This window comes from Brachyistius frenatus, unplaced genomic scaffold (genome assembly GCF_029030835.1).
Source record: "Brachyistius frenatus isolate BFR_SWC_R1_liver_20210118 unplaced genomic scaffold, ASM2903083v1 Contig_49, whole genome shotgun sequence".
Taxonomy (NCBI): Eukaryota; Metazoa; Chordata; class Actinopteri; family Embiotocidae; genus Brachyistius; species Brachyistius frenatus.
In genome coordinates, this window is record NW_027210648.1 from 2,664,623 (window position 1) to 2,683,672 (window position 19,050).

The window sequence follows — 19,050 nt, forward strand, 5'->3', positions numbered from 1 at the left end:
GAAACTGTTAGTTTTCAACTCTGAATTAGTTGATGGCACTGTCAGTACAATTATTAAACATTTATTGTTAGGTAATTTTGTATTTAAATTATACTGAATAAGAACAAGGCATATACTGTACATACATCATAGTGCAATATTTATTGTGATTGATATATATACATTATTAACAATCAACATATCAGTTCATAAAAACATCTTTACAAAAAGATACAATATTTTATATTTAGTTGATGTATGTTCACAAGTAGCTTGTTTAACTATGACCCCTCCAACACTAACTACTCCAAGTCCATCTCTCAGAGCAGCTGATGACGTCATAAGTTACACATCATGAAGAACAATGATAGCAGTCAGAGAAAAGACAGAGAACCAGACAGTGGAGTTCAGTCTATAGTGCCAAAACACAGACACACAGATGCTTCCTCAGCATTGCTCAAATCCCGCCATCAGAGAGAGGGCCAGAGACTCCACTGTACAAGGAGGAGAAGCAGAGGCAGGAGGATTACTATCTGTCCATGAGGTATAAAGTAAAGAATGTACTTGCACAGCTTTAATAAGACATCAGCAGGATGTACAATATGAGTCCAACAAGTGGATTTACTTACAATGAGGAAAGGAGCCACGACATACTGCCTTATTGAGTATTGTCACGAGAAACATGTGACAGTTTTTGAAATCTGACTCCATCTTATCAATAGACTCGATCCTGAAAAGGAAAGATAAAAATGCAATATTTAGTTCAAAATCGGCCTGCCAAGAAAGTCACAGCAGAACAGATTTGATGGACGGTTGGTGGCTTCTTCTTCTGGGATATTTGTTGAATTGTTCGTAACAAAAATGGGTATGTCATCTTCCCACAGTTCCTGACAGTTTGTACCCTTATTGTTACTTTAACAAATACAAATACACAATAAATTACAGCTCAGATGATTATTTTACTGTAGTTTAAATGAGAGCTCTTACTTCCAGGCTCCAAATCCAGCTTGCCACCGGTCCGAGAAGATAAGGACTAGATTGAGAACCTTCATTATTGCCTCCTTCACAAAACTGACCTGAGAAAACACAACCGCATTGGACAACAGTCATAAATACATGTAGAAGCCATCGTGCCCAATTGCCTCAGTCTGAACAGAGAATGCAGTAAGATAACCGGACAATATGAGAAAAAAATTATTATTAATCTATTGATCCCCAATGGTAAATTCCTTTCTCTAGCCCCCTTCACTGTGACATTACAGTGCAGCTCCAGCTAAGTAAAAATTATGCTGGAGCTGGTAATCAAACCACTGAAGTGTTGTAAATCAGCTCAACCACATTTTAAGTTTTCCCAGTTCACTGAGCGTGCGGTTTACCTTCTCCCTCAGCAGACAACGGTCGTGGATTGTTGCCAAATATCTGTAATGGATCTTGATCAGCTGGTCCAAGTCCTTTGCTTCCTGTACTTGGTGCTGAAACTCCAGTCCCGTGCTGTGCAGAATCTGCCAAGACACAATGCAGACAGATTCAAGAATGTATGCAAGTGATTACATTTCAAGTTAAAGATCTCATATTCTATAAATTCAGATTTAATTTTTTTTTAATATAATGATCACAGACATACCCTGAAATGTGTATCACCAACTCCTGACTGCGGGCAATGAACTGATTGCTAAACTGTGCACACAGATTCAATATCATGACCAGCACCACTGCACATTAAGAGGCGGTCTGTAATAACGCCTATTAAATATCTATGTTATTATACATGATAATTTATCCTTTCATATTTTTAAAGTTTAATGTTACGACCAAAGGCCGCAGGTTCACTGTGGCTTTTCTTTGATTGTTAATGTTTTAAGTAGCAGCGTGATATTGGCCTAGTGAGTCATCAGGCCTTGAGACCTTTTTCACAGACAGATCTTTTACAATCTCAATACAGCTGCAGTTAATAAGCTGGGTGATTCCTCTGAGCCAGTTACAGGGCTCAGACAGAGTTCAAATGACATAATTCACTCGGTAAATGACACAGAGCCACGATTATTGGTATTAATAACACGTTAAAATGTCTGCTCTGAAAAGGTCTTTGTTCTGATTCTTCTCACCCTTGTCATGATGTAGTTGTGAAGGCTGTTGACAAAGTGCATCAGTTTAACCCGCAGCAGACACATTCTGTGGATCTGCTGATTTATTGTCACTTTGACCTTCACTTCCTCAGCCAGAGCTCCCTCCAGTTTCTTCGTGACATCTGTGAAATCTATGAGAAACAAACATATATTAGAGAGATAGCAGCTACAGAACAAAGAAAGGAGACAGTCGACATACTGAAGACATGCATGCATAAAAAACAACTGATTTATTTTCACACATACTAATTAAATGGCCTCTGTTTTGGCAACCTAATCTTCTTAATTGCACTCCTAACTAGGACTAGAAATAACAATAATTTGTCAATCATCTTAAAAAAATAACATGTATAAAATGTCATAAAACAGGTAGTTTCTCAGAGCCTGAAGTAACATCTTAAAATGTCTTGTTTTGTCTGATCAACAGTCCAAAAAACCCAAATGATATCATGACGATATTATGATATTGGAATATTTGTTTCAGCTCTGATTAAGCTCTTACCACTGAATCGAAGTGTATCCAAACTGTATTTGGCCCATTTGATCTGCAGCAGGAGGAGAAACACCTGGTTGTAGATTTTCTGACACTCAGAGCTGATCACAATGTCGACGGGCCAGGGAACCTGCGGAGAGTAATACAAGTCAATGTGACAGTTTCAAAAAGCAGAAACAATATCAAAGCAAACTCGTTTCCGCTGCTGACCTTGTAACTCAGAGTGAGCACTTCTAGATTATTCACAGGGTGTTTTTTCCGGGAAGGATCGATGGTCTCCAAAAAGATCGACAACCTATGAAATATGAAATGGTGGATAAAATATTGACTTTTCAATAACATAAATACACATTAACCACGTAGTTGTCACACCACATCTTCAGTGTGATTCTTCACGCATAAATATAAGCAGTACCTGCTGCTGTCCTCTGGGTAGCGCTGTCCAACAGCCTCCTGCAGCTGCACGTTAAGAAAAGACAGCTGCTGCCAGCTCTCCTTCTCTTGCACTTTGTCAAAGATGGCCGTGTAAAAATCGTACATGGTGTCTCCGGCTTCAAGCAGGAAGTAGTTCCTCATAGCCTGCAGGTATTCCAGCAGCCTGCGGACACATCAAAGAGCTCAGTATGCTCAAACTAAACAAAGCGATTAGCGGCCGTCAATCATTCAAGACTGATGCTTACTTGTAGTCTTTTTTCAGAGTCTTCATTAGGTTGCCACAGCACTCGATGTACCTCCTCTCGATGTGGGGGTAGAGGCAGGAGCGCAGGGTGAGCTCGAACGTCTGGCAGGTGACGGACTGAGACGAGCGGTCCACAATGAAATCACCTCCGGAGAAACGCTCGTGGAAGTCATTCTGCTCCAAGTAGAGCCTGAAGGAGGGGAGGCAAAGCGCAGAGCGACTTAAACTCTCTGGATTTACCCACATAAATCTGGGATAAATAAATAAAATCCCATGGAAATCAAATTATCTTTGGACAGAACCATTTGGGAGATTATAAAACCAGCAGTTGAAAAAAAAAAAAGGCATCAAATTTAGCAACTACTTAAATGATCAAATTGAAACCCTGAACTGTATTCTTCTCAAACATGAATAGTTTTTACATTCTAGGGTTTAAAATCACTTCATGAATTATTTCTGAGTGGATCAAAAGTGCTCCAGTAGCCTGTTGTGACTGCTTACCTGGCGAAGTTGATGGCCAACAGCGGGTCGTGGACGTCGTCGATCTCCAGGTGCTGCGCCATGATGGACTGCATCTTGATCAGACTCCTTTGAGTGGCCTGTTGCTCAGTCACTGTGTCCGTCGGAGACTCCTCTTGGCTGCAGAGGCGTGACTGCACCGACTCCAGAAACAGTGTGTACAAACTCTTCCTCTCGGCATCTGAAATGTCATATTTTCACGTTAGTTGAAGACGTTTCTGAAACAACACTAAACGTGAAGAAATCCAGTAACCAAACACTGACCTCTGGAGGATCTCTCCGACTGCTCCGCCTCCTTACAGTCCAGGTTTTTGAGCAGCTGCATGGACTTCCCTGCCATGATGATCTGCTTGAGGACGGGCTTGAGGAAGGACACCATGGTGAGCTGCCTGTTGCTGGAGGTCTGGTCCCCGCCGGAGCTACCGCTGGCCGCGTCGTTCAGCTTCTCCTCGTTCTCCACGGTCTCCGACACACTGTACAGCGTGTATGTGGCGTACCAGAAGTCCCTGTGGTTCACTGGGACGTCCTTGTTCCTAGGCAAAGGAGAGAAAAACAAAACTCAGCCAATCAAATGCAGCAGATGATAAAGATGATGAAATATAATCCTTGTTAGAAACGTACCTTTGGATGATGAACTCTTTGGCCGGGTCAAACAGATGGCCGTGAACAATCCATTCGTCCACAATCTCTAAATATGGCCGGACTGTCTCCGTCCATAGAGAAAATAATAGAGCCACCTGGCAGAGAAACACAGATCACACTTGTAGATTTGTTTTCTAGTCAACATCCCAAAATACTGCGTTGAATTTAAATATCGCAGCACGCACTGCTTGTTCTGAAGCTTCCCCGACGCTGTCATACTCAATGATGGCCTTGTACAGGGTGTTGAGCAGGTGAGAGGCCCGCACTACATTCGGGGTGGCGGGCGGGACTTCAGCGACTCCTGTGCAGAAGACTTTGTGCAGCACTTTGATCTGAGCCAAGTGACAGCCGAGTCGCTCCAGAACTGCAGACAGGGTCAACGTCTCGTCTGCAAAAAGACGCCGACTCATCAAACAGAAAGTAACACGAGAAAGAAACTTCTCAGGGATCAAATACGTGTGTAGAAATACAAGTAGGAAAAAAATTACTACAATAACAGTGTAGTGTAACAGTGCATGACTGCACACACAGCAGGGGGGGATATAGCACAATGCCACAATAGCTTATATGTGGGTATTTTCAAAATGTAGGAGTGTTGATCAAAACTTCAGAGACTTTTCCTGTTGCGTGCAAACAGAGCGCAGCACGGTAATACGCACTGAGGAGGAGGAAGCAGCAACCTTTGAGTGAGTATTCCAAGTTACATCGCTTGATCAGCATCTTACTTTCACTTATTTTTGTGGACCTGAAACTTGAGCGGAGGGCGCACATACAATTTTTGAGGAACAGAAAGGTGACTGCTTTCTGTTTGAAAGGGCGAGAAGGGAGCGGTGACGGAGAGAGGATTGTGTTGTTGAGGGTAAGAAACACACTGTGTGCGTGCGTACCGCCATGTTGGAAAACCCACCACATCAGGTCGTTTGCATTTCTCTCAGAAAGTCCCAGTAGAACTCAGAGTTGAGAGTCTGACTCTGGGGGATGAATTCGTGGTGCACTACCTTGTGAATGTCAAAGAAAACCCACCTGGTTGCTCCTGACCTGACGCACCTTCTTCAGTCGTGAACAGTGAAGTTCAGCCCCTCTTAAAACGCAAATGTCACTCAAAGCCCGTATTATTTGCCGAGGGAGTTCACGTCCGCCATCGTTATCGCTGTGTACATTCCTCCATCAGCTGACGTAGAGGCAGCAGTGGACACCATCCTCTCCACTGTGTCCAAACTACAGACTGAGCATCCCGGTGCATTTTTGTTAGTTACTGGAGACTTTAACCAGTCTGGATAAAGTCCTGCCAACTTTGCACCAGTATGTGAACTGCCCCACAAGGAACAATAAAACTCTGGACTTACTGTATGCTAATGCCATGGATGCATACAGTGCTCCTGCCCTTCCCCCCCCTGGTAGATCAGACCACAACCTGGTCCTGCTGACTCCCAAGTATGTTCCTCTGGTACAGAGGCAGCCTGTGACCACCAGGACTGTGAGGAGGTGGACACAGGAGGCTAAAGACGCCCTGCAGGACTGCTTTGAGTCCACGGACTGGGATGTGCTGTGTGGACCACATGGGGAGGACATCAACAGCAGGACAGACTGTATCACAGAATACATCAAATTCTGTGAACACTCCACCGTACCATCCCGGACTGTACACTGCTTCCCCAACAACAAGCCGTGGATCACCAGTGACCTGAAAGTTCTTCTTAATAAGAAGAAAGCAGCCTTCAGGTCTGGGGACAGGGAGGAGCTCAGGAGAGTGCAGCGCCACCTGAAGGAGAAGATGAGGGAGTGCAAGGACTCCTACAGGAGGAAGCTGGAGGCCAAATTCCAGCAGAACAACGTGAGGGAGGTGTGGACCGGTATGAAGGAGATTACTGGGTTCAAGGGGAGAGAGAGACAACCAGGGGGAACCTGGAGAGGAACAATGAGCTAAACTGTTTCTTCAACAGGTTTAGTTCACCGCCCTCATCTGTCCCCTCCACACCTCACAACCACCTTCCCCCCTACCCCCTCTGTCCCCCCTGGTGAGCTGCATGGACACAGAGTCCTCAACTCCAAAGGGCTCTGATACAGGAGATCATTCCTGATACAGGAGATCATTCCTGCCCGCTGCAATAAGGCTGTACAATAACTCACCTCTGGCCAAATCCATCACACAACAATAACACCGTTGGTTGTCTGTTTTCTTGTTTGTTTAAATCTTTGCACTATTGTTTAGTTAGTTTTAATTTAATTATTCTATTTTATTTTATTCTATTTTATTGTATATACTGTGCATTTTTATATTTAATATTTTACTGTTGTTTTATTGCTTTCCTGTACCTATAATGCTGCTGTAGCGAAAAACTTTCCCCTTATGGGATTAATAAAGTAACTATCTATCTATCTATCTATCTATCTATCTATCTATCTATCTATCTATCTATCTATCTATCTATCTATCTATCTATCTATCTATCTATCTATCTATCTATCTATCTATCTATCTATCTATCTATCTAAACAGCTCGTCTGGCTCATTGCTTCATTGCCGTTGATTTTCTGAAGCACTTTAAGGATCTCTGTTGCAGATTTCCTGAGTTTGACACAAAATTTGACGTGTGATTTCTGCTGAAGTCTGTGGTGAAATCATGTGTAACAGATTCAGCCCCTGAACCTTTTGATCGCACATCGTATGTATGTGTGAGATTAGGAATAATGATACGAACTCATTCTACACCAAGTTAGTTCGACAGGTCGCGGGATATGAACTGTCAGGGTCCCAAAATATCAGCTGGCAGCTGAATGTTCCACAGTCATTAAAGAGCACGCAGTAACATTGTGAGCTGTCTTATCTTAAAATAGCACCTGCAGTCTTTATGCAAAACTACCTGGCACCTCATGAAAATCCAGGGCTCTGTCCTGCTCACTACTATTCACCCTCTAAACTACCAGGCAGGTTATAAAGTTATAGTATTGACACTGATTTCCCTCCAGTAAACACACTTGCACTTGCCGTTGCGTATAAGCTCTCTCTCAATTGTGGTCAGCTCCTCTTTGAAGCTGGTGAAGTACTTGTTGAGTGCCCACACAAAAGCCTGGTAGGTCCTGAAGGGAGGCTCGGAGCCCTTCTTGGAGCCGTGGGAGGAACCGGAGCCCGGTGGGCAAGGCTCTGAGCTGTGCCCTGTCACCTCGTCTATGAACTTCTGCAGCCTGAACACCGCCTGCCCGTACACGGCGATGTGCTCCAGCACGGAGCGCAGGCAGTTCTGCAACATGAAGGAAGAAGAAACTGTTTCCTGTAACTAACAAAGGACACATTAATAAAGAAATAAGGAGTTTGGGGATTTTGGACTTACACTTGTCAGATGAGTTACCACCACGTTATTCCTCACCGACACTTTTCCATCGTGATGTTGGAATATAAAGTGTTTCTTCACCCCCGAGAGCAGCCTGCAACACAACAGTCATTCAGCTCATGATAATAGACAAAGATTCAAATGTTTGGGGATCCACAAGTTAATAAAACTTGTGAGAAAGCAAGAGATCAGTTTCTTTGGAAGTTTGTACAATAAGCACCGTCACACATCATCACGTCTTACCACAGTGTCTCCCGTATGACTTGCGTCTCTGTGACAAAGGCCTTCTCTTCTGGCAGATACAATGGATCAGTGTTGTACAAGTGCTGATCCCTGAGAAGAGAGACACTGAGCATCAACATACGAACATTTTTAAATCATTTCAACTCACAAATATAAAGTTGACGTTGGCCAAATATATGATTTTAAACAACACACTCATATACAGGCAATTTATAGTTATCAGTCTTGGCTGGTGTCAAAAATATAGATTTCTGGTTTAGTTTGTTGATTATTTGCATTTTTGTGCTGTTTTTTTAAACTTCCCATAAAATTATGACTTTATTCTCAAACTAGTTTTTTTTAAAGAGTGTGAAACTGATTTAAAACTCTGTTCTCATGTAGATACAACGTATTTCTTCATATAATTGCAATTTTATTTTCTCAAAATTGTGACTCGGTGATTTCCAAACTGAGGTACGTGTACCGCTGGTGGTACATGAGGCTCCTCCTGATGATACACAAGAACCTCTGATGATACACAAGAACCTCTCTGATGATACACAAGAACCTCTCTGATGATACACAAGAACCTCTCTGATGATACACAAGAACCTCTCTGATGATACACAAGAACCTCTCTGATGATACACAAGAACCTCTGATGATACACAAGAACCTCCTGATGATACACAAGAACCTCCTGATGATACACAAGAACCTCCTGATGATACACAAGAACCTCTCTGATGATACACAAGAACCTCTCTGATGATACACAAGAACCTCCTGATGATACACAAGAACCTCTGATGATACACAAGAACCTCTCTGATGATACACAAGAACCTCCTGATGATACACAAGAACCTCTGATGATACACAAGGACCTCTCTGAAAGGTCTAACGGTTGTACTCTTCAGTTTTGTCTGCTGTGATTTCAGTCTGGAAACACTGTTTACATTCATGTTTTCACAGCCACTCTGAAGGGTGGACCGATCAGCAACCAGCGGGGATGTCTAAGTGCGATGACGTTGACGTTCAGCATTTTATATAGTTTGTCAAAAAATAATTCCATACTCTGAGGGAATTCACAACAAATGAAGTCTTACCATACGTTGAGCAAGTTGGAGTGTAAATGCAAGCTGTGAGGAAAGCGAGGAGCGTGAACCACCCAGTATGGCGTCACTACATGCTGCTCAAGCCAGGCCCGGGCGTCTGGCTCTCCCACTGGAAAGACAGATTTAAAAATAGATTTAATACAGACATGCAGACGCTTATTCTGGTCCTGTCTCATTATTCCAGAACCATAAAGACTCCCACAGTCTACTTTCCATCATTATGACCATTTTGCAGTGTAAGTGGTTCCTACCTGTCCACGTGACTGGAACCGTCTTGTTGGTGTTGTCCTGGTCCTCCTGGGGCGTTCTGTCCAACTGGATCCCAGAGTCGTCCCTGCTGATTGGCTGCTGACTGTCATCATCCTCGCTCTCCTCCTCAGACCACTCCTACAGACCAGATAGACGTCCATTCAAACTCCATGGGGCACTGCTTTATGTCTGTTCAACTGCATGTGTGGCATTCATGTTCATAAAAGGTGGGTTTGATTTACTCACAGGGGTATCTGGGAAAGGCCCGATGTCTATTTCCTCACCCTCCATCAGATATTTAACCCAGTCAAAGTTGTCCTCTGGTTCTGCACACACGTGAATTGAAGATATCATGATTAACACAAACATGTCAGAGTTTTATAACACTATGTATTAGTCAAACTATTTCTGAAACAAACTCACCGGCCTCCTTCACCCTGGGTCGCTCTGTAAAGTTTGTGTTTGAAGGGGACCCCGATAAGAAGAGCAGCAGCGACAGTATGCTGTAGTGAGCATCAGTCTGGAAAAACATACAAAGAAACTGTGCTTTGTGGATACAAAGTAGAAAATAGCACAATTTGCTATATAAAGTGTATATCTATTTTCATGATGCTGTGACTTTGCCAGTGAAGTCAGTGTTATTTTATAGACCCTCCCTGCACTCATGAGGTTAATTTCAGTCAGTCCATGTCTGTTCATTACCTTTGTTTCATCTGTATTAGGTAAAGGTGAGTTAAGGAATTCTTCAGTCAGTCTCATCCAGCTTCCTGCTTTACTCAGGTCCGAGTGGACCATGAGCTTTTCGTAGATTCTGGAAAACATGGCAGATACAGCATCGTGCAAATGACCAGGTGGAGGATTCTTCAGATAATATGGAAAATTGTGCCTCCAGGGGCAGATTTTATCTTGGAATTTTATTTCAATACGGCATTAGTGCCCTCTGAATCTTATCTAACTTTTAGAATCAATGGCAGTGATGTGATTTGACTAGACAGGACTTTAACAGATATATGTACTGTAGGGCTACAACCCACAGGAGAAGAGAGGTCCCAATCCAGAAAACCTCTCAACAGATTTTTCAATGATTAAAACAAAAACAAAAATATTACCAAAATGAACAAAAACTTTTTAAAAAAAATTACGCAAGGCAGTGTTGAGAAACAGGAAAGACAACTGGGGAAACTCAGTGTGGCTCCACTAACACATTGACATAAAGGGTTTTTTTTTGCTGAAGGAATTTAATGAAGTTCTTTACAACTTCTAATCAGAAAGTGTTTTTTTTTCCTAAAGTTGTGTGTAAATGGAATATTGAGCTTCAAGTCAAGTCAAGTATCTTTAATGTGATTGTATAAAAACAATTTAAACAAAAAACAGCAAAGCGCTTCCCTGAGTCACGTAGTGCAAAAATGTAAAATACGTTACTATTAATAAATAGGTAGCTTCTGAAGATGTTGCTTTAAATTTAAAATGTTATGAACTTAGAGAAACTCTCCAGGTGACACTCCCTCCCATAGACCCCCCCGAGTAATATAATAACACCATAAAACACCACTGTGCCTCTGCAAAATGACGATGCAGGAGCAACGAGCACCACAAACTCACTCACCCGCTTATACTGCGTTGAACTTTGTGACTGTCGACGTCCAAATAGCGATGAAACCTGCCAAGAAAACAGGTGATTATTATTCACCGTCTGGGGCTTGCTAACATTTGGGTTAGCAGCCGACCAGCTGGTCTCCCATCCTGTCGATAGCTGACTCACTTGAAGTTTGACCAGGCGAACTTCAGCGCCTGCTGGAAGTTGTGGTCCTCCTCATCCTCGACCCCGCTGACACAGCTGATCAACTTCTTCGTCTCTCTCTCGGTCTCCTTCTCGAAGGTGCTCCAGTATGCCATGTTGATGTTGACACTGGTGCTGCAGTTAGCTTAAACTAGCAGCTCCCTGTCTGTCTCCCTTGTCTCCCTGTCTGTCTGTCTGTCTGTCTGTCCTGCAGCTGGCCGAGTGGGTCTGCGCGCTGCGCATCGAGCTCCGCCGAAGACACGTTAAAAATGTGCCATTTATCGTAAAGGCGCGCAGGCTGCAGCTGTCCTCTCCAGCTGTCCTCTCCAGCTGTCCTCTCCACCGATCCTTCCTGCGCCGCGCTTTCCTACCACAGCAAACGAGGGCGAGTGCGCACGCGCGATATCAAAGTAAGATTTTAAATTGCTGATATTTTGTCGTTTTTATGTAAACACGTGTTTAAAACTGTCATTTCACACAGCAAAAAAAAAAAAAAAAAAAAAAGAAGCTATACGTTAAGTGTTAGGAAAACACCGCTGACCGCTCCACTACTCGAAAGGATCACTTATAGCTCACTTATCTCCCATAATCCTTTGCACCCCAGCGGGGTTACGCTTGGTGGTATCTGTTGGAGCCTCTTTCCTTCAAGGCTCTTTGTGATTTCCAATTTAAGGATGCCCCTCCTCCAGTCTGCGTAGTTTTAAGACAAGTTCACAAAGAAACTGGGGAAATGTACTTCGCCTACTTTGAAACGGGTTTTTAATTTATTTATTTTTTGTTAACCGGGAAGCATTTAAAGATTTAATTTGTGCGGACAGCAATGGAAATAAATCTGTTAATTTTGTCGTCAGTGGGGCGTGGCTAAACCCTCCACTCATAACTTTACTGTTGCAGCCACGGTGCCTCACAAAGCGCTGAGTCGACGCTCCGGAGAAGAAGCTGGGCAGCCCTCTCTCAGGCGAAAGGAAATGAAGAGGAGGCTACACAAGAAATACTTGATTTTAATTCTGGCATATTCAGGTTTACTGCTGATAATCCCGTACGTGTTAGATTACCGGGATAAATCCGTCCAATCCTCGAAACACGCGCCGTTGCAACAGTCCAGATGCCCAGATTTGGAGAACACGGTGGCGCTTCTGTGGGATAAGGGCTATAAAGTGAACGGCAGCGAGGGGATGGAGTACGCAGTCAACAGGAGCCAGTCTCGGATACACATCTACCTGCACGCCACCTGGAGGACTGGCTCCTCATTTCTGGGGGAGCTCTTCAACCAGCACCCCGATGTGTTTTACCTGTACGAGCCCATGTGGCACATCTGGCAGGCTCTGTACCCCGGGGATGCGGGCAGTCTCCAGGGCGCAGTGCGGGACATGATGAACGCCCTGTACCGCTGTGACTTCTCCGTCCTCAAACTTTACGCTGGTTCGCAAAATATCACCACGTCGTTCATATTCGGGTGGAAAATGAACAAGGTGATATGCTCGGAGCCGCTGTGCGACGCGCACAAGCGTCAAGAAATCGGCCTGGTAAAAGAGGACCGATGCGCAAAGTGCCAGAAGAGGGACATCAGGGAGCTGGAGAGGGAGTGTAAGAAGTACCCGGTGATGGTGATCAAAGGAGTCCGCGTTTTGGACCTAAGCACGCTGGTTCCTTTGATGAAAGACCCCGCGATCAACCTCCAGATCATTCAGCTCTTCAGAGACCCGAGGGCCGTGCACAACTCGCGCTTGAAGTCCAAACAGGCCCTGGTGAAGGAGAGCATCCAGGTGCTGAGGAGCAAGAAGCAGACGGACAAGTACAAGCGGCTGCTGGTGCCGAGCAACAGGGTGAACCGGGCGGAGAACTACGTCTCCAGCGCCATGGAGCTCATCTGCGACAACTGGCTCAGCGACATGATGCTGGTGATGAACGCGCCTCCGTGGGTGAGGAGGAACTACCTGCGCATCCGCTACGAGGACCTGGTCCAGCACCCCATGGAGGAGCTGCAGAGGCTCTACCGCTTCTCCAACCTCTCCACCTCCCCGGCTCTGGAGAAGTTCGCGCTGAACATGACGCACGGTCAGGGGTATTCATCAGACAAGCCCTTCCTGATATCATCAAGGGACGCAAAAGAGGCGATATATGCGTGGAGGGAGCGGCTCAATGTGGAGCAGATCGATCAGGTGGAGGCCTACTGCAGCGAAGTGATGAGGCAGCTGGGCTATCAGAAGAACAGCGTGGACAAAGAAACATGAGGATGTTCCACAGAGGGATCAGTGGGGTCAAGGTGAGAAAGGAAATCACGTTCAAACGGTAAAACACAAGAGAAGAGTGTCCTGTGTACATTCACTCACCTAGTTTTCAACCAGTGGTCGAAACTACATTTACTTAAGTACATTTTTGAGGTACTTTTACTTTACCTGAGTATTTCCATTTGATGCCACTTTATACTCCCACTCTGGGGACTAGTTGTACTTTCTACTCCATGACATTTATCTGACAGCTTTTCTTGTCAGGTGATGATGATGATGTGACTCAGTGGTTGAAATACCAAGCTTTTTAAATACAGGTTGTTAAAGATGAACCCAGTGGTTTCCAACCTTTTTGTCTTCTGATGTCTTGGTGTCGAGGTCACACTTCAGATGTCGAGTTGTTAAGAATTCCACCGAACAGTCATTTATTTCCCCTCCACACTTCTGACATGGTTTCATTTCAGTAAATCCTCTAATGATCTGATAACTCCACAGAAATCAGAGATGAGAGATAAAGTCCACAAACTGAAAACAAATTTGTGAATAGGAACTTTGCCTTTTCTTATTTCCTCTCCCGTGAAATCATCTGATGACCCTCCGATTGATCTGCTGTCTGTATATGAAGTAGTTCAAACCAGCTCCACCTGCAGAAACTACACAGCAACATGGTGCTTAAACACTGATGCTTCGGTATCAATAAGCTAATACTGTATTTCATATACTGTACAATAATAAATCAGTCAGAGGGACCAAACCAGCACATTTTTCTGTTAATACTTCTGCCCTTTTACTGCAGTAGAGTTTCTCATGCAGAACTTCTATTTGTAATGGTGTATTTTTACATTGCTGTCGTGGTACTTCGTCGGTGAACGATCTGCCGATTTCTTCTACCGCTGTTTTCAACCTGCGCTCCTGTTAGCACAGGAAGTCTGCTGCTCTGCTCTGTGGTTGCGTGACCTTCGACCTTCTTCCGACTGAGGCAAATTAAAACCAGAGTTGTTGTTGTGGGGAACAACAGACTCACATTTATCCACACGATTCAGCAAGAAAACCACAACACAATTGGATCTAATGTTTTTGAAAGCCTCCCACCACCCTTAACATCAGTGGCTTATTGTTACACAGTGGTTTTATGTATCTATGTACATTTACTCAAACACTTCCATTCTGCTTCCTTCTTCTGCTGACATGTACATGTCAATGAAGTAATATTCCAGTATTTATGTATGATACGAATAACATAACACCCTAAATTGGTCCATTTTGCATAAGAAGTATTTTTACTTTTGATACTTAAGTAAAAAAACATTTTTACTTCTGTACAAGTCAAAATATGAAGGCAGTTCTTTCACTTGAAAGCGAACATTTTCATTGTGAAATTTCTGCTTTTACTGAAGTAGAAGTAGAATACTTCATTACAGAAGCATATTGCTGCCACGCCAGAAAAAGAAATACGGATCGGGTAAGTCACACTCTGCAGGTGGAGTCATTTCTCATTGATTCTCACTGATCAGCTCAGGGGCATAATCACCTCCCTCCAGCACCAAATTATTACATCATAGTTTCACGTGATGACAAGATAAATCGTATATTGTTATAAGATGAGTCTATTGTAATAATGTGATCTAGTCATAATAACCTGAAAATATCTTCTCATAACACGACAAACATGTTGTCTTAACCTGAAAAACATCTTGTTATAACAATAAGCTTTTCACTTTACAACCTGATCCGTTTTTCTTTTTCTTTAGTGGCACTAACCATCTTCCGTACTTCTTCCCCGACCGCTGTTACCTCCCTTGAATGTTCGCCTTTCACTGTGCAGCATGATGTATGTGCACAGTTGGACACTAAAAGGCTGTTATTACAGCTTGCATCTGCTGAAGGAAAGAAACTTCTTTGTAAGACGTGAACAACAGTTTGATTTTGTGACATCACAACTCGTCATTTATTTTGGATTTGTTTTTGCCTGTAAACAGCCACATGCAGTTTTTAGTCGAATCCACCTGTTGATCATCTTCATTTTTAGTTTTCTCATCACAGTCCTCCCTCATATCAACTGTTGCTCAGATAATGATGTACTGTTAATAATATACGTCGCGGTTGTACTGTTGCTTTTTTTTAACACAGAGCTTTCTCTTTAACTGTCTCACTGAGTTATGAATCACATGATAGATTTTCAAAGACAAATGTGTTTTGAGATTAGATCAAATTTTTTTTTTTTTTAAACATATACATAAATGCTCCAAAGGGGGGAAAATTATTGTAATCATTTTCCAACATTGACATTTAAACACAATAGACACCACTGTAACTGATTTTCGTTACCGTCGCATTTCTCCCTCCTTTTAATGAGCGACTGATCTGCTGTTTAATAGAGGCCTCATTGTTTGGTCCCTGGCAACGGCGGGTCCCTCTCATGGACAGCAGGGGGGTCTGGCAGCGAGTCACCGGGGCCTCAGACTGTGCTATCAAGAAGGAGATCATTGTATGTGGCGCTCCGTGATGGGATGGAGCTCCCGGGGGGGAATTACAACCAGGCTGTCACCACCAGGCCTTCACAAGCACGGCCCTCTCCAGCCGGGCCGCCTGCAAGCCGTCAGCACCGCACACATGTAGGGTGGAGCCCCCCCCCACTGCATCCACCCTACAGCACTGACAGAGAGGACCAGGAACATAAGGCCTACACACATTCAATAGGATTATTAATCCTATTGAATGTGTGTAGGCCTTATGTTCCTGCATCTGTTTCTCTTTGCAGCTGTGTCATAATGTAAGGATTTTATTTGAATCGTCAAATGACTTTTTTTTTTTCTCTCTCTTCCAGGGTCCTGGTTTATTCAAGGCTGAAGGCGAACGCTGGAATAAAAAAGCTGGAATGTGGCCCACTAGGAGTTCTTAAGCAGGCCACTCAGGTTGTTTCCCTCCAGCCGAGCCGGGTCGATGAACTGGACAAAAATCCAAGTGGAAAGAGAAGCCAATCACGGACAGATGAACTGGAAACAAGGAGAAGGCAGCTTTTTTTTTTTCACAGTGTTCTCTGTTTGACACCATCAGGGTCAGATAGAGAGAATGTGAGGAGGAGGATAAAATAAGAGAGGACAAGACTGGTCTGTGCTGCCGTTTCACTGGCTGGCCTCTGTCCTTCTGTCCTTTTACTAGCGCTAATCCTTCCTCAAATCCCCTGCAGGCAATGGCCATAAAAAGACCCAGAGGTGGGTCCTTCTCGGGAGATGACTTGCCGGGGATCCAAGGGCGGCAGCGCCGTGACATCCTCTCACCTGTGCGACTTATCCGTCCTATGACTAAGCGTGGCAGTAAGCTCGAGCATTACTAATACTAAACTGCAGCTGGCTCACTAACAGTGCTAATGTAGAGCATTCAGAGGAGAAGCTACTGTATTTTCCTGAGAAGAGGCCTGGCTGAGGAGCTTTTGTTCCACCCCCGGGCCCCTCAGGAATCTGGACAGCTGCAGCACCCCGTTGACAAAACACTCACATGGGTGTGAAATCTTCTGATATCCTACAGACTTCTTGGAGAGCTGCCTCTGTCCTCTGCCGCTGAACTTCTTAGCCAGTTTTTCACAAAAACAACAGACAGTACTGACTCCTCTTGTTACCTGCTGTTTGTAGTTTTCGTCTAAAACTTTGTAAAATACTGTGATGTCCCTCTGGTTGAGGATGTGCTGCAGATGGGGTGAAACGTTTACCAACATCCATGTGTTCAACTTCACAAGTTGGTTCTGTAAAAACGGTTCCGGGTGGAAGAAGTTCTCCTGTCAAAGAATTTAAACTGACTGAAATAAAAGAGTAAAAACTAGAGAAGCTGAAGTGAATGTGTGTGACTGCTACGCACATTAATCCTGAGTCATAGACTACTTTATAAACACAAGAATTAATTTATCTTATTATACTGGCTGAGTTATTGATCCACCTGGAGTGAACAGGAGCTTTAAAACACATCTCGTAGTTGACTTTTAATGATCATAAACGGCATCATAATGCTCTAAGTCCAAGATGATCAGTGTCCATTAGTGTGCATTTTGAAACTTAAAATTTAATGATGTCAAACAGGCGTCCATAAACTATAATATATTAGCAGTATGTTATTATTAACCCATTCATTCACCATAATCACCCAGCCCAGTATCGCGCCGCAGCGTGTAACACCCACTTCAAGCCACTAGAGAATACCGTGTCAGTGTCACGTTTTGCTTCGCATGTCTGAAGAGGGTTGAAGAAGGAGGTCACGTTATGAAGTAGAAAGAGTGATGAAGTCCACGTAATGAGGTCAGGGATCATTTGACAGAACAAAACAGACTTTCACCTGAGAGGCCAGTGCTCCAGTCCATGAGCACTGGCAAAAGGTGGATTTATTTTAAGTAACATAACGTATTTAACTGACTTAAATGAAGTAGTTTTGATTCATAAACCTAATCAATGTGTGACCGTGTCACATTTAACATAAGCCATGATCTTTTCCTGAACCTAACCACGTGGTTTCAGTGGCCATTTACTTTTCACACGTAGGTGAGTAAAGACGTGACACTGACTCAATGTTGAAGCAAGATGTCTGCATTGGAAGATTAGTGAGAGTACACAGAATATTTTGTCATTAACGGTTACAGATATCTCTCAAAGTTACAGCATGTGAAGGCACCCACTTGCATGTCAACAGATATATCAGCAGTATTGATAGAATAGGTCTGCTGTACTGATTTTTATTGCATGCTTTGGCATGATATCGGATCGAATTACTTTACATGCAGTTGATCTGATTTGGCCTCCATAGACTTAAATGTGCCCCATCATAACTCATAAACTGCGTCTCATCATAATGAATACACCTGCAGCTGATTAGTGGGCAGCGATGGGCACTTTGGAGTTTGAATGAGGTTTGTGTTGTACACAGGTCCCAAGTTAAAAATACAATGGGACTGAATATGGCCCCATAAACACCCATGAAGGACAGTGTGTCACTCTTAAACTGGACACGTCATCAAAATGTATTATGTACGTGTATTATGAAATATCGGGGGATTTCGTACGTCACACACAAGCTGATATATGAATGCAGTATATTTAGGAACTAAAAACTCTAAGTTATCAATACTTATCAGTTCCATTTAAACACTAAAGAGACTTCCTGTGAAGGTTTCTCAGACAGGACCAACACACAACTGGGTGGCTCAGAAGTTGATGATTTTTATTAACATGTCAACATGCAGATCATGGCAGAAAGAACTTGGCAGCCGGTTGCTACGAGAAAACAACAGGTGCACTTATTGACAATTGGGCTACATCTCATATTTCTCAGGTACAGAGAGCATTTAAATTTAGCCGGCAAGACAACTGACAGCACAACAGTCTGTAAGAAGACGGGGAGAGTGAGTGAGTGCACATGAAGGTTATATAAGAGTCCCACTGGTGTTCCTCTGCTCGAGGTAAAGTGCCAAACTCTGCTCATTTATTTGTCCGCGGCCGTCGTCCGGGATATTGCTGTCCATAAAGTGCTCCGACGTCTTCGAGAAAAATTCTAGTTAGCGTGTCGTAGACCGACGTGAGTTCATGTTGTGAAGTTTTCTGCACTTTTATTAGTCGATACCGCAGAACATGTGGGAAAATTCCCCGGAGATATGAGCAGAAATCATAGCTTTGTCAGATTTTGTTTAATAGTCCAG

The 19,050-nt window shown here is 43.5% G+C and overlaps 2 protein-coding genes across 2 annotated transcripts; one reads left to right on the plus strand and one right to left on the minus strand.

The window, feature by feature from the left end:
* Positions 1-113: 113 nt before the first annotated feature.
* On the minus strand, positions 114-11,281 carry tubgcp5 (tubulin gamma complex component 5). The gene is made up of 23 exons (XM_069704112.1): positions 11,122-11,281; positions 10,966-11,019; positions 10,062-10,170; positions 9,783-9,879; positions 9,606-9,685; positions 9,362-9,497; positions 9,102-9,219; positions 8,014-8,103; positions 7,771-7,864; positions 7,428-7,680; positions 4,624-4,826; positions 4,418-4,533; positions 4,061-4,329; positions 3,779-3,977; positions 3,279-3,467; positions 3,014-3,196; positions 2,809-2,893; positions 2,608-2,728; positions 2,085-2,236; positions 1,356-1,481; positions 967-1,055; positions 609-709; positions 114-473 (listed from the first exon to the last, which is right to left on the minus strand). Exons 1-23 carry the CDS (start codon positions 11,253-11,255, stop codon positions 427-429), a joined length of 3,045 nt encoding a protein of 1,014 aa, XP_069560213.1. The 5' UTR covers positions 11,256-11,281; the 3' UTR covers positions 114-426.
* A 522-nt stretch (positions 11,282-11,803) lies between these two features.
* chst7 (carbohydrate (N-acetylglucosamine 6-O) sulfotransferase 7) lies at positions 11,804-17,847 on the plus strand. Its single transcript, XM_069704116.1, has 2 exons — positions 11,804-13,405; positions 16,198-17,847. Exon 1 carries the CDS (start codon positions 12,108-12,110, stop codon positions 13,371-13,373), a length of 1,266 nt encoding a protein of 421 aa, XP_069560217.1. The 5' UTR covers positions 11,804-12,107; the 3' UTR covers positions 13,374-13,405; positions 16,198-17,847.
* The last annotated feature ends 1,203 nt before the right edge of the window (positions 17,848-19,050 follow it).

Coding starts and splice junctions, on each gene's coding strand:
- tubgcp5 (XM_069704112.1), bottom strand. CDS start 11,255: ATGGCATACTGGAGCACCTTCGAGAAGGAGACCGAGAGAGAGACGAAG. Junction 9,498..9,605: donor GGCCTTTCCCAGATACCCCT/GTGAGTAAATCA, acceptor TCTGGTCTGTAG/GAGTGGTCTGAGGAGGAGAG. Junction 1,056..1,355: donor GTTGTCTGCTGAGGGAGAAG/GTAAACCGCACG, acceptor GTGTTTTCTCAG/GTCAGTTTTGTGAAGGAGGC.
- chst7 (XM_069704116.1), top strand. CDS start 12,108: ATGAAGAGGAGGCTACACAAGAAATACTTGATTTTAATTCTGGCATAT.